Raw genomic sequence first — 15489 nt, forward strand, 5'->3', positions numbered from 1 at the left:
GGCTGGGAAGCATGTTGACATGGAAGGGGCGAAAGCCAGACTGGGTTGGTGGGGGTGGGGTGACATGGATAGGCCCAAAGACCTGTCAGTAGCCTGTTTGCCTTTAAAGCGCTCCAGCACAGTGTCTACCTTTTAATCAAAAAGATAACCATAATCATATGAAGGAAGCCTGGTCATCCCTTCAAAAAACTGTGGTTCTCAACCAGATGTGGCATCTGAGTGCCTCAGACTACGCAATCGCTCTACCTAGTGAGTTGTCAGTGTCCATTCTACGTAGACTGTCAACTTTCCTGCATCTCGTCTATCAGCAATAGCTTGGGAGAGTATGGCTGAGACCTTCTCCAAGACCATGGACGGCGCTTGCACAACAGAGTACCAGACAGTGAGGGTGTATTGGCCCAAAAGGCACACAATGTTCACCACCCGCAGTGCTAGGCTAACGGAAGAGAACATCCTCTTTTCAGCCTTTTGGGTTATCTGTCTTTTGGAGGGGTAGGGAACGTGCCAGGGTTAACACAGGAGGTGGAGGGTTGGACCACCAGGTGAGGAAACTGGGATCCCCAGGATTGAGGCGATTGCGGTGGGCAATTGTCCTGTGCACAGGAACCCCTGTGCAGGGCTTGGACCAGGCCTCAAGCAGGATATCTGTAAAGGTATGACAATGGGGTTGGTGCCTTCGTGAACAACAGTATTGGAGCGGGCTGCGCGGCAGTCTCAGAGGCGGAGCTACTCTGGGTCAGCACATGAAAAACAGCCAGAAATCGCTGTCAAATAAGATTTAGACCTTTTTCAATCCTCTATATCCTGAAATATCAGGAACACATCAGCCATCACAGGATCCCAAGAAGACATCAGGTCGTGGTTTATCAAATTTGACACATGTATACATGGTGGTTCGGAAATCACCTCTTTGCTCTGTTGGACTATCTGTTTTAGTGTAGACATAAATCTGATGAAGTGTTTCTATCAGAAAATTGTTCTTTTTGCTCTTCTGCTCCCCTTACTAGTAGTTTCTATACTTCTATGTGAAAACATTCTTGAGTGCTTTGCAGCACATAAAAATAATTTGATCTTCATTTGCTGAAGACACGTTGGAGGTCTAACCCCATAATCTTAATAGACGCTCTCCATCAATCCATAATGTGAGATTCTTCTTCAGACATTTAAAAGTTTCTCTTTCTCCACATACGGGGGTAATTACCCTCGAGATAACACCGCAATAATACACCTCTAAATAAGGCTCTTACAGGGGTTTATGTTTTAGATGGGTGCTTTCTCTGTTAAGTATTAGTTGTACCCAACTCTAAAGTGTGTGTGAAGCTGATTCCAAGGTTACATTAAATGGAATTTTAACATTTTACAGAAGCCCTTGATCATCTCACTTAAAATCCACCAAAGTTTGCTGGGTATATTTTCTTTACCAAGCAGCATTTCTGAAGTAAATCCCTCATTGTTCTTGTGCTGATATTCACATAACGTTTTTCGCCGACTCATGCATTTGTGATCTCAGCTACGTTTGTAACTCTTTCAAGTTGTGAAAGAAGTTTTAGGCTTTGAATATTTAATTTCCTTAGTTTGCAGAACCTCTGCATCTTTTTGCTTTATCACTCACTGAAGTCATAGGGAAGGTTTCATGGCCGACATGCATTTGCCGACACCCGCAATGGGGAAATCATTTTCCATAAATTAAACGCACTACTAAGTCAACCACTAAATAGTACAAATGCACGTGGGTCTTCACCATTCCAAACAGCAAAACTGCATAATTTTCCGTGTGTTCATGTTATGTCCAAATGTTTCGAAAATATCACACACACCACATTATGACTACTTTTAAAAGGCAAAAAACTGTACACTAAAAACTAGGCTTTGTTCAACTCAAGCAGTAACTACATCATGTCAGACTTCTTACCTGTACAGGTCTCTTATGGAGAGAACTCCCTGCATGCTGCCCATCACAATATGTTCTTCAGTCACACATACATCAGACACCTGTTCCTTAAGGTTCTCTGTACCCAAGTATTTCCCATTCACAGAATACAGATGGAGTGCATTTTTATTCTACAGGAAAAGGAGCAACAAGTTAAAAAATATACCCAAAAAAATCGTTGGCACATCTATAAATATTTCAATACATATATTATAACAATATCCAAGACGAATTTAAATTCGGAAAGAATTACACAAGTTATGTAACGTAAATTAGGTAGTCTATAAATCATTAAACAAAGATGGCATAAATAATATATAGGTCTTTTCGTCTATCGTATTTCCAGTATCGGCACTATTGCTCCAAATAAAATTGAATTTGCCTCTACACTTTGTGTTTTATATCACAAATATGAGCTGAGGGCAATACACTAATATAAGTCGCCACTGGCGAAAATCAGACAGATGCTTTTTTAAAAAATTTTTAAGTCAACGTTTTTGTTCATGCACGGCCTTTCAGTGTATTTGACCAAAATGTAGCAACACAATCTGTGCATCACATACACTCGTCTCAAAGGCTTAAATAGGAATGTTATATCGAGTATTTGTCAGAATTTTCACCATCTTAGAAATCAGTGTGAAATATTTCACCTGTGCCTGGTATTCTGAAAACATAAGAATTATATCAGCTTCATCTGCCCCACACCCTGGATTATAGTAAAAATAATTAATTGTTCTAAAAATGTTGCATTTGAGGTGAGGTGCCTCAAAATACAATATGGTGGTGGTCCCAGAGAGTAACAAGGATCACAGGTGTCCCATGTGAAGAAGAAAATGCAGACCTCCACTCAGGAAGGCTGTCCTTGACAAAGAATAGCGCCAAGAGATTACCCATGTCATTATGACATGGACATCAGGCCATCATCATTCTTTTTCCACTGCCTCCTCTGGAAATTTCTAAATCTGGCAGACAGAGACTGTCTCTGCCCCAACAATTTGGCAGCCAGCCCACTAAACCTTACATGAGGCCGTAAGTCCTAGCCTGTTGACATCCCTAAGAGACAATGCTACGGAATGGATGGTACTCTACTGAGCTCCGATAGACTGAATGCTATCGTTTAACATGACGTTTTCGCTGGTGAATAGGCCTTTCCGGCAAGTTCAGAGCATAGGCTTTTACGTTCTGAAAGGAAACTAGGTTCGAGGCCATGATAGGGATTTCACTCACATTTAGCAGACAAAAGTGATATAGTATCTTTGCTGCAATGCAGCTTTTTGTGCTGTTTTTCAGAACCAATGCACTTGTTTATTTATCACAAGGCAAAAAGAATGAACAGCCAGGCGGATACCCCTCTGCTTCACAGGTTTTAAGTAAAGACGACTCTCCTCTTGTGAGCATGAGGCACTCAACGGCAAGGGATTGAGGCGATCCTCACTCTTTCAGGAAAACATCTCTAATACTGCTAAATGTGTGTGCGCATTGCTGGTTCAGTAATATTTAAAAATCATGTTTTCACAGAAGGAGTGGTGCATGCATTGATAATAGCATCAGATCTGGTGGAAACAAACACGGAAAATGAATTGAAAAGGGTACGAATAATAATGAGAAAAAGAGTGTAAAGTCTGCGATCGGTGAGCTAATTCCGAGCCACATGCTTAATCTAGAGTTGGGTGAAGTTTTTCGTATCCCTGATTGTGTGCCTTAAGTTAAGGAAAATTGAAAACTGAGCGGTACTGTTATGTCCCGATAGTGGTTTTTACACCCATAAAAAACCTAGGAGCAAGAATGAGCGCGTTTATAGAGCATGGGTGAGAAAATTGGCCACTGAATCGCACAAACCTGGTTGGTATTTTCATTCTTATCTGTGATAATACTGTATGCTGCAAAGATACCATCCGGCGCACTCAATGGAAGATGATAGTTCGCTGAAGACAGTGAGACAACTGAGGCCTCAAAGATGCGTGTAATCATTTTCGTACACCGAGACAGATCGAGAACCCAGGCTCATGCTCTGTGCAGCCTTTCATTAGTCAGCTGCAAAACATTTTTTTCAACACCAGAAAACTAATTTTTGTAAAATATGGGGCATGAAATGGAGGTGAAAAGGTGAGCACTGAAATTGTACCAAAATGTGTTCACCATAATCTGTTAAGTCAGCAGGATGAGAAAGTTGTAGCATGTATCATGCAGATCGTGAAACCACAACAATCTTGGCCACGGTGAAAATCTTAATTCTTTCGTTTATGCCAAACTTTTGTTTTTGTAAATTGCTCTTTCCTGGTTTTTATATTTCCATATACTCAGCATATATAAACAATACGGTGTATCGAATAATTAGCCTACAACCCATAGTACATGCCTGAAACAGTTATCAACAATAGTAAATTAACTTTCCACAACTCCAACTCCCTCCCCACACTTTGAGTATAACTGGAAGCATCACTTGTGCATCCAATGCATTTAGTTGTTAGACTGTAGGTAATGCTGTCTAACAAACTACTTCATCAGAGTCAAAACCTTACCAAGGTTCCTCAGTGTGTCACTTGTGTACAACCCAGTATTCAGATCCTTACTTCATCCCAACAGGTTCCCCATGTCGCCTGCGGGGTACATCTCCTATTGTCTGCTCCTGATATTTACCCTGCTGTCTATGGCGGCAGTTCATCACACTTGTCCTTAGTTGCCACCAGGAATCCCTCTCTGTTTGCCATTAGTACAGGACCCTACTCCCCAGCCCACAACTGCACAGATGGCGGCCACTTCCACCATCGTCCTCGTGTGCACATTTTACAGTCATTACCAAGTAGAGGGCGCCGTTCTGTCCATCCACCACAATATTCCGCTTAGCTGAGAAAAATGCTATGTGAGTGAAGCAACATTTATATTTTGTCAGTTTGGTGCCTTATAATTCCAAACAAATGCAGTCAGGGAACAGCTACAATCATTTTTCCAGCAATATACCCTGTCATTCACAGTACCTTGTACCAGCATATCTGAATCTGCCCACAGGTCCATACCATGTGTTGTTTAAATCCACCAGTGGTTGTCGACATCCAGAGCAAAGATCTTGCGCCCCAGGGAATATCTTAGCCACTCACTGTGGTGAAAGGTATATTTGAAGTAGGTAGTTCATCTGAGTAAATTCAAATTTCTGGTTACAGGTCACTAATTTGTGGTAGTCCAGAGCACTAATCCAATTAGGGTCCGGGATCACACTACCGAGGTTATGTTCCCATTGTGTTTTAACTGAGGAGATATCAGTGTAAAAAGAGGGTGCCAGAGTTATATATGGGATAGTCGCAGCATGTATACAGAAGCCTTAGTCATGGATGATCGTAAGCATGTCAGATCATTCTGGCCCACTGTCCTCAGCACCCCATGCAATCCTGGCATCTCTTATCAACTCTGCATGTGCCATAAAGTTTCCGGCCGGCATTCCTGTCTCTTTCCTCAATTTCGCAAACATGGTCGGTAAACTACCCCGATACAAGTCTCCCACCATGGAGATTCTAGCCTCACTCCAGGACCTCTTGTTTAATACCTGTGTTAGTGCTATGAATTCTGGAAAACATCATAAAAGTATGGCCGGAACATATGGGATCCCTCCTCCCAGACTAGTCACATACTTACACCAGAAGAAATGAGCTGCCCTGACTGCCCTGCTGTGTTCCCCAAAATAGTGCCATCACTCCTCCTGATCTAGGAGCTCTTTTTTTTTTTTTAATAAATATTTTTATTTTCATCATCATAGTAGACACATAGATACAATAAAACAAAAGCATATAGAAATATACATCAACCATATGAAAAATTCAGAAAGAAGGGAAGAGAATACATTTTTTTTTGCATAAATAAAATATGGAGGAGGAAAGCAGCAGTCATAAAGTAAACAGATAATCATGAAGGACCATATAAGCACAAATTGAAATAATCACCAAATAATATAGAGTTATATAATCACGAGGGCACTAGAAAACTTGAAGACTCAAATTTACATAATCACAAAGACAATATAAAGTTATATAATCAAAAGGACATAGGTCGCCAAAGTGCTTCTAATTTGACCAAGGAACGAAGTCCCCTTGTACTTGCCAGGGCAGCCTCTAAGCCATAAGTTTCTTTGATTATAACCCAAAAATCCTCAACCAGAGGAGGTGTGGGGGAAATCCAAGCCCTAGCAATAGCTAATCTAGCAGCCGCCATTAAGATTGAAAAAAGACGTGCTATACCTGAGTTATTTTCTTTGCATCCCAACATAATTTCAAGATCAGTCAATGGTTGATCCAATCCAAGTTTTAACTGGAGTAACTGTTCGATTTTCTGCCAAAAGACCGTCAGTGATGGGCACGAAATAAACATATGTAACAGATCAGCAGCTTACAATCCGCATTTAGGGCAGTATTTTTTATCCCCCACCATATTTCCTTGAGCCCATTTAGCTATTCTAGCCGGCGTATAATATAGCATACAAGTAATACGTAGTTGCTGGAGTTGCAGATTGACGGAATGCACCGAGTCCTTTACATTAGCTAGTGCTTGTTTAATCATACTAGGAGAGACCACTATACCCAGAGTTTGACTCCAGCGTTCGGCTAATTTTACACTACCATCTAATTTAAAGCTAGATAAATGTGTGTACATCATACCTATTAAAGACTTGGTCTTTCCTCCATATATACAATCCCAGACATTTGACTGAATGAACTCATTTGCGACAAAACTTGTAGTCAAATAGTCTCTTATTTGCAAATATTTTTAAAAAAAAATTGTCGGTAACTTATAAATTATGCGCAAATTTTCAAATGATTTAATTCCTCTCTCATCATAAATTTCGCCCAAACATGAGATCCCATACTGACTCCAAGATTTGCCAGCCTGATCCTGAAAAATCTCAGGGAGCAATGGATTCCCCCAAAATGGAAATTTAGTATGGATTTTTGGTAGTTTACACTTGAGAGAGATGTCTCTCCAAATAGCCACAATATCCCTCAGAGTCTTAAACTTGACTCTCTTAAAATAATTTGGATCGTTTATTCCATACAAGAACATGTCCCTCTGATTACCTAAAATAAGCTTAAATAATGGATCAGTATGGTCCAGACCCAAAAAACAACGAAAACGACCAGTAAATGAAGCCCAAAAATATATTTTAAAATCCGGGAAGCCTAATCCTCCTTGTTCATACGAAGATTTAAGTAACTCAATTGCTCTCCTAGGTTTTTTATAACCCCATATAAAGCTACTACAAATGCCCTCAAGTTTTTTGAAAAATATGTTAGGGATTTTCAAAGGGATTGACCGAAACAAATATAAGAATTTGGGGAGTATTTTCATTTTGATTAGGTTAGATCTGCCAAGTAATCCCAGAGGAAGCCTATGCCAAAATTTAAACAGCTTAGTAGTTGCCTGTAAAAGTGGTGCATAATTAATATCTATGATCTGTTTAACTTTAGCAGTTATTTTTACCCCCAGATAGGTTACAGTTGTACACGCCCCAGACGTAACATTTTGGATCCCGACTGTAGTAAGCACTTGAGTTTTATTCACATTCAGCTTATACCCTGAGACATTGCCATATTTCTCAGCTTCGTCTGTGATCCTAATCACGGCCACTCTTGGGTTAGTAGCATAAACCGCTATGTCGTCAGCGTATGCTGTGAGTTTAAGTTTAAAAGTACCAGATACCAACGGATTAATATATGCGCAAGATTGAAGAATGCGTAAGAACGGCTCTATGTATAAAGCAAAAAGTAGTGGAGACAAAGGACAACCTTGCCTGGTCCCACATAAAATCCTAAATGAAACTGATCTAGATCCCATATAAGAAAGATTAGCTTGTGGGTTACAATATAAAGCTTTTACACAGGACTGAAACTGCTTACCTATACCTATCTTTGATAGAAGAGCCCATAAGAATTCCCATCTGACACGATCAAATGCTTTTTCAGCATCTAATAAGATCATACCGAAATCTATTTTCTTTTGCTCTGCATAATCGAATGAACTAATAGCCATGTTAACGTGAGCAGTAGTATCCCTCCCTAATATAAATCCGTGTTGACTTTCAGAAACAAAATCCGGCATAAGCGGAGCTAAGCGGATTGCCAAGATCTTAGAAAATATCTTTGCATCCGCATTGATAAGAGAAATTGGACGGTATGAACCACATTCAGTTGGTGGTTTGCCCTTTTTTTAAAAGAACACAATCTGTGTCCTATTCCATGATGCCGGCACCTCTCCACTAATAGCTACATATTGTATCACACTAGTAAGAGGTAAAAGTATAGTCTGTTTGAAAGATTTATAAAACTCTAATGGTATCGAATCGATACCAGCCGCTTTCCCATTAGGCAATAATGATAATGCAGATTCAACCTCTTCTAACAAAACCGTTTCTTCTAATGTGACAATTTTCTCATTATCTGCAACTTGAAGACCACAATTATTAATATACCCTAGTATCTCGTCTTGATTAGAGGGCCATGTCAAAGAATATAGCTGTTGATAAAACTGCAAGAATTGATCTAAAATATCCGATGGTTCCGTATATAATATCCCATTTGTTCCCATAATAGAATCAATCTTAGTTTTAGCTTTTGTCTCTGCAGTCTGATATGCCAATACATGTCCTATATGCTCCCCATACTCATACTTTTCTAACCGATGCTTACAATAATTTGCAGCCATTTTTTCTCTTAAATTTTTTTTTACTGCAACTCTTGCATCAATTAAAGAAGAAAACATACTGTCCTGAGCCTTTAGATCCTTATTCTTGACCACCTTCACATGTTGTCTCTCAATGTTACGCAGATTAAGTAGTAAATTCCCCATTTCACTTTTTCGTTTTCTATTCTGTAAGAAAATATATTTTTGTGTAATGCCGCGAACAAACGCTTTCATAGTATCCCATACAATTATTGGGGATGCGGACCCAGTATTTATTTTAAAAAATTCCTCCAATTGCTGTGTGGTACTCGACAGGTATTCATTATCTGTCAGCAAGTACCTGGGGAAGGAAAATGGCCTAATCTCCTTATCTTCAGTTTTAACCTGAAAAGAAAAAATAATAGGATTGTGGTCGGAAGTCACCCGGGGGCATATTTCCATTTTTGATGCTGTAAGTACGCTATCAGGCACCAGGGCCATGTCAATCCTAGAATATGATTTATGAGGGGTCGAATAGTAAGTATAGCCCGGTATTAAAGGATATATATGTCTCCAAGCATCCTTAATGGACTGAAGCCTCATCATTTGTAGAATTGCTCTGCGTGTTTTACACATTCTTAGGTTGCGCCTATTCCCTGTAGAATCTATATGATAATCTATAACGCAGTTAAAATCCCCCATAATTAGTTTTTCCCCCTCCCAATTTAACAATTCCAAATTGAGGAATTCAAAAATAGCAGGGTCATCCACATTAGGGCCATATATGGCACAGATCACATACTTCTTACGCCCTATATCCAACTGAGCTATTGCCCATCGCCCCCATTGATCAGCCTGTTTTTTAATGACTTTGCAATCAAACTTTTTATCTTTTAAAATAGCTACCCCTTTAATAGATACAGTTTGAGTAGTACTAATAATTATATCTAACCCCAAATCCACCAATAAATTTCGGTCTTTGTAAGACAAATGTGTTTCTGTTAAAACCACTAATTGAGACTGATACATTCGTAGCTCCTCTCGGACTAGCCTTCGTTTAACTGTACTATTAAGGCCGGCAACATTACAAACGAGACATTTGATCCAATTCATAATTAATTTTTGTCTTTTGAGTTAATCCTCCTCCTGTAATAATAATTATCAAAATTAAATGAGTTATAGCATATGGTTTATTAATTATACCACACAAGACTAAGAAAAATCTTCCCCATTCTTTAAATCCACAGTGTCCCAATGATGACGATTTTCTCCCCCCCTTCAACCTCATACTCCCTCCCTGACCCTCACCGAACATAATTCAGATCTGAGAGTGACACCACACCCCGTCTCTTAGAAGAACCCCCCCCCTTATTAACAGCTGCCGCTGGAGATGGCAGCGCTGCAGAGCCACAGCCCGATAGGTCAACCCAACCCTCCCTTGTTTCTAATCATAAGTCATAATTCACAATTTCTACAAGTTCTGCACTTCTTTTTGACTTTCAAAAAAAAAAAAAAAAGGTAAGAAAGAGAGAAACGAAAAACCAGGGCCCAAAGACACAATAAAGCAGACCCCCATTCTATCCCTGTTCGGCAGCTTCTGCCCGCCACTTAGCGACTGCCGCACTTGTTTCCTTTTCTTCCAAGAAAATATAAGTATGACTACCCTTAAGAACTTTCAAACGTGCAGGCTCTTGTAGAAAGGCCTGAGCGCCAAGAGCTTTTATAGGATCAATAAATTGGCGCAGTCTCCAACGTCTGTCCATTGTAGCCTTACTTAGATCTGATCTGACAAAAAAAGAAAAAGAGTCTACTGAGACCGGGGCATTAGGTCGTGCTTTTGTTGACACTGCCTGTCTAAGTAAGAAGTTCCCAAAATAAATCAAAAAAGGGCGAGGATATTGCCCTCCCTTGTTCCTCTGGGTTAACGGCAGTCTATGGACCCTTTGAAGTTGGGAGTCCCAGTCCCAATCAGAGAGATCAGGAAAGGCTTTTTGAAATAATTTGACCAAAAACCCCCTCGGATCTGACCCCTCCACTTCTTCTGAAATACCAAAGAGTCTGAGGTTCTGTCGTCGCTGGCGATTTTCAATATCCTCCAGTTTAATTTGTATGCCCGAAATCTGTTCCTCATGTTTTTTAGCAGAAACATCTGTAAGTGCTGATAGTTCTTCGGTTGCGGAAACTCTCTGCTGCAATTCAGTTATATCTTGTGTAAGGCCGCTGATTTTATCAGTCATTTCCCGCAGGGATTGTTGGATTTTGTTATTATCCTCTCTAACCTGCGTATAATGTAGCTTCGCCTCTTGTCTTTGCTCAGCTAAAGACTGTAAGATCAGAGAAAGTGATGGTACCGCCCCCTCTTGAGAACCAGCAGCTCCTACCTCAGATAAAACCCTCTCCCGAGTGGCTTGGGTTTCCTTTGAGGAATACACATCACTATGACTTGAAGATATAGGCTGTGCTCCTCCTGGAACACCCTGCACAGAACTAGCTTCTGATATCACACCACCAGAACGAGGTATCGTTAAATTATCCTCGATACAGCTAGCACCTGAGAGTCTTAATGCCATGTTTCGCACGCCACCTTTTGCTTGCACCCATTTCCTAAGGGGGCTGTTATCGGAAATAGCTTTCTCTGTTAAAGGCACAGTATGTAGATGAAGTGTACTTTTCTTAGATTTATTTTTAACTTTCCCTTTGCCCTTTCTGATGGTCGATGACTTACTCCCCGTCTGCTCTGAAAACTCGACTGGTTCTTCTATATCATCAAATGAAGCAGAATCGTTAACTTCGCTGTTGCCTTCTCCTTCTTGTGTGGCACTGCCTTCTGAAATAAGAGTCTGAGCTCCACCTGCTAGCGAAGCCACATTATGCTCCCCAGTTTCTCTGCTTTGACTTCTAGTTTGACTCAAATCAAGAGATGTGGGCAGCTCCACTACCTCTTCCTCTTCCTCGTGTCTACTGAGCCCCTCATCGTGCTGTGCTGACAACAAAGGCTCAGTTAGCAGGCCCCCCCCCACCTTCTCCGCTACTTACGCCAGACACACTCACATCACAGTCATTGTCCACTACTACCAAAGCAGTATCTGTTGAGGGAGCAACAATACTTGATGCAACAATGTTACCGTCCGAGATCGCAGTAAGTAAAGTCTCCGTAACATTGTTGCCAGACGAACACTTGCCTGCCAAGAGCTCCGGAACTCTCCCTGTTTGTAGTAGATGCGAGAGCGGTTTGCTGGTCGTAATGCCTGGTCTCTCCTTTCCACCGGCACCCGTGAGCAGGCTAGTCTCTCCTTTCCCAGCGATGTTACGGCCGGTGCGGGTGCACCGCGGTGTCATTTTCGGCGGCGCCATCCTTTCCCCGCGTTCGAGGTCTGAGACAACTGCTGCAGCAGGAGGAGAGAGACCAGGCCAGTGGAATGTCGAGCAACCAAACGAGCGTCTCGGGAGAGAGCAGTAAGCAGCCAGCAACCGCTCTAATGATCTCCGCTCAAATTTCAGAAGGAAAAGCTGCCACATTCGTTCGGCTCAATAGTTACAGAAGACTTCTCCGTGATATTTCGCTTAAAGTTTCAGCATTACGCGAGTTATTGCAGCGGGTATAGGGAGACCGTCAGGCTGCAGCTCTCCGTGGCGGCTTCAATCCGCCATCTTGGTTCTTCCGAATCCACCCTAGGAGCTCTATTAATAAACACTTCCTGACAGCTGGCTGTGCTGTGTGTTGTTACACCTCTAAATTGGGCGCACCCATACCTCGTTCGCTCAATGACCGCATCACTGTAGCGAACAACAATTGTGTCCCCTTTTGCCTAGATCAAGCCTGAGAATAGACAATTCAGGTGCCCCACAGTATCACTGAAAATACTACAAACAGGTACAGTAGCTGCGGTTAAACCATCATTTTAGCAATATATACCAATCCCATCGGCAAACGGGATAATTTCCTCCAAAGATTAAGAGACAACCTGACCCTGGCAACTGCTCTCCCCAAGTCAGCACTATCAAACAGTCATCAGAGTGGTATAACCGCATTTCGAGGGTATCAAAAAGTGTGCAGCTCCCACTTTAGACAAGGCATGCTGCATCGTATTGGTTCGACTCAACCAGGGAAATCGGGAACAAACAGGATTTCTCCCAACTAACCCTTAATCTGGAGTGATGCCCAAATCCTTCTAACAATCCCATAACTTCTTGAAGACTTGTGTGGGTGTTCCCCTCAAATACAATAAATCATCATCAGCACAGAATGAGATCATGTGAATCTCTGTGTCAAGTCACACCCGCAGTTCTGTGCCCTTTCCCGTAGTTTCCCATCTGAATTAACCAAGGTTCGGAGAAAACCTGTCCAGTACGCACTGTAATCATTGGGTGCCCGTACAACATATGTATCCAAGATTTGATCTCGGACCCCAAACCAAGCTTCTTCAATACAGCAAATAAGAAATCCTACCTGAGAGTACTGAATACCTTTTCAATAGCATGTGGGGCAACCACCACACCTGGTACCGTGGCGGGGGTCCTGTCCGGGACCAGAAGAAGTCTTCTCAGATTTAAATGAGTACTCTGTTCCGGGATGATCCTGTGTTGATACGAATGGATCAAGTCCCCTATAACTGCCATCATTCTATCTGATATTCCTTTCCCCAGAATTTTGTATTCTTTATTTAACTAGGAAAGGGGTTGATATGACCTTCAAATACAAGGGGCACAGGTAGATTCTGGAAGAAACCCAACTTTGCGTGCATGCTTTAATAGAACAAGGAGTTTTGGGGCCAGTATACCTCTATAAGTGCTATAGAACTCGGGTGGGAACCCATTCATCTCTCGAGTTTTCCCCATCATCAGGTAATCAGTGTGCAGTGGGATCTTCTCTACTGTTAATGGGGAATCAAGATGGCGCTGCTTATTTAGGGTAGTCCGGGCATGAGTAGCCTTGCTAAGTAAACCCTTATTGTATCTTCCCTCAGTACTCTGGGGGCTTAATTATAACAAACGTTATCAATATTTTTCCAAGTGCATTTTTTCATTCTGACAAGTGAATATGACTCTTTTGAGCAGCAAAGCATGCATCTCTTCTTGGAGGACCTTTAGATAAAATTGGGAAATTACAACAAGGGTGATAAAAATCAACCACTTAATCAACATAGCAAATCACCTGTGAGGGTCTCAAGGCGCAGGAATTGCTAACTGTTCCGAGGTGTCCTGTTGATTCGAACAGCCAGGTCTTGAGTCCTTTCTTGAATTCCCAGAGCGATGAGACGGTCCTGAGGTGCAGGAGAAGGTCGTTCCAAGCATTAGCCACAAGGTGTGAGTAGGAACGTCCTCCACTGTTGCTTCGGCGGATTAGGGGTGTGTCTGCGAGGAAGAGGGAGGCAGATCGTATGTGTCTGGTCGGTTGGTGGAAGGTCATGCACTTGTTGATGTATGCTGGTCCTTCATTTTGTAGGACTTTGTATGCCTGGGTGAACATCTTCAACTGGCATCTCTTCTGGATCGGGAGACAGTGTAGCTTCTTGAGGTGAGGTGTGATGAGGGTTCGCCTGAGTCTTGTCGCCGAGTTTTGGATTGTCTGTAATCTCTTAAGGAGACATGAGGTGATTCCTATCTAGAGTGTGTTCCCATTGTACAGCCTGATGGTGACGAGGGCCTGTGTGATGTGCCTTCTGGTGTAGACTGGAAGCCAACTGAAAATCTTGCAGAGCATGCGTAGAATGTGGAAGCAGACAGATGAAACTGCATGTAACTGTTTCTTCATAGCTATCTTGCTGTTAAAGATGATGCTGAGGTTGGGGACGTTGTTTGTTGGGGGGGGGGGGGGGGGGAGGGATGGGCAGAGCTCAGCAGGCCACCATGCATCATTCCTAGGCGAGGTGTTGCTCCCAAAGATGAGGATTTCTGTCTTGTCAGAGTTGAGCTTGAGTCAGTTGTCCTTCATCCAGCTGGCGATATTCATCATACACCAGAGGAAGTTGGCTCTGGTGGTGGAGGGGTCTTCTGACAGCGATAGCATGCAATAGGTGTCATCGGCATAGAAGATTATGTTGAGTCTGTGCATCTGACGGTGTTGACCAGGGGTGTCCATGTATGTGTTGAAGAGGGTGGGGCTGAGGGATGATCCTTAAGGGACACTGCAGATTATCTTCTTGAATCCCGAGGTGAACGGTGGGAGACGGATTCTTTGGGTTCTTCCGGTGTGGTATGAAGATATCCATTTGAGGGCATATCCCTGGATTCCGATGTCGTCGAGTTTGTTGATCAAGATGTGACGGGAGATGGTATCGAATGCATCTGACAGGTTCAGGAGGATGAGAGCTGCTGGTTCGCCGATGTCGTCGGTGGCTGCGATCAGGGCTGTCTCAGTGCTGTGGTTGGCTCTGAATCCGGATTGAGAGGAGTCTAGGAGTTTGCTATAGTCCAGGTGTTTCGGTGAGTTGCTGGTTGATTGTCTTCTGGAGAACCTTCGCTGGAAAGGGGAGTCAGTAGTTCTTTGGTTCTGCAGATTTTGTTTTCAGGAGGGGCCTAACTCCGGCATCTTTCCAGTTCTCAGGGAAGGAGGCTGAAGTGATGGAGGCATTCAAGACTTTCTTGGGCTCATCGTCAACTATCTTGCTCCTCAGTTTGAAGATGTGGTGGGGACGGATGTCTGTGGGTGCTCCTGAGAGCATGAAGTTCAGGATTGTGGCTTGAGTTGTGAGAGGGTCCTAATGGGTGCGCCGGTGTTCAGGGTTTGTGTGTATGGGTGTGAACAGGCTGATGCTGTTGGTGGTGAGAATTTGGGGCTTGAAGTTTTCATTGATGACTGAGATCTTGTTGTGGAAGAAGTCCACCAGAGTGTGTCACAGTTCTTGGGAGAGAGTGATGTAGAACTCGGCGGCTGTGGGGTTGGAGAACTCGTTCACGCTGGTGAAGAGCTC

General features: G+C 42.5%; 1 protein-coding gene across 2 annotated transcripts in view; it reads right to left on the bottom strand.

Moving 5' to 3' along the window:
* Positions 1-15489, bottom strand: part of NBEAL1 (neurobeachin like 1) — a 978461-nt gene that overhangs the window by 19266 nt on the left and 943706 nt on the right. For both annotated transcript variants that reach the window (XM_085648956.1, XM_085648955.1), the window contains one exon: positions 1913-2061. In XM_085648956.1, the coding sequence (XP_085505082.1) occupies positions 1913-2061 (149 nt within the window). The remainder of the gene's footprint in view (positions 1-1912; positions 2062-15489) is intronic.

The sequence above is a fragment of the Triturus cristatus genome, chromosome 3_2, assembly GCF_964204655.1.
Source record: "Triturus cristatus chromosome 3_2, aTriCri1.1, whole genome shotgun sequence".
Lineage (NCBI taxonomy): Eukaryota > Metazoa > Chordata > Amphibia > Caudata > Salamandridae > Triturus > Triturus cristatus.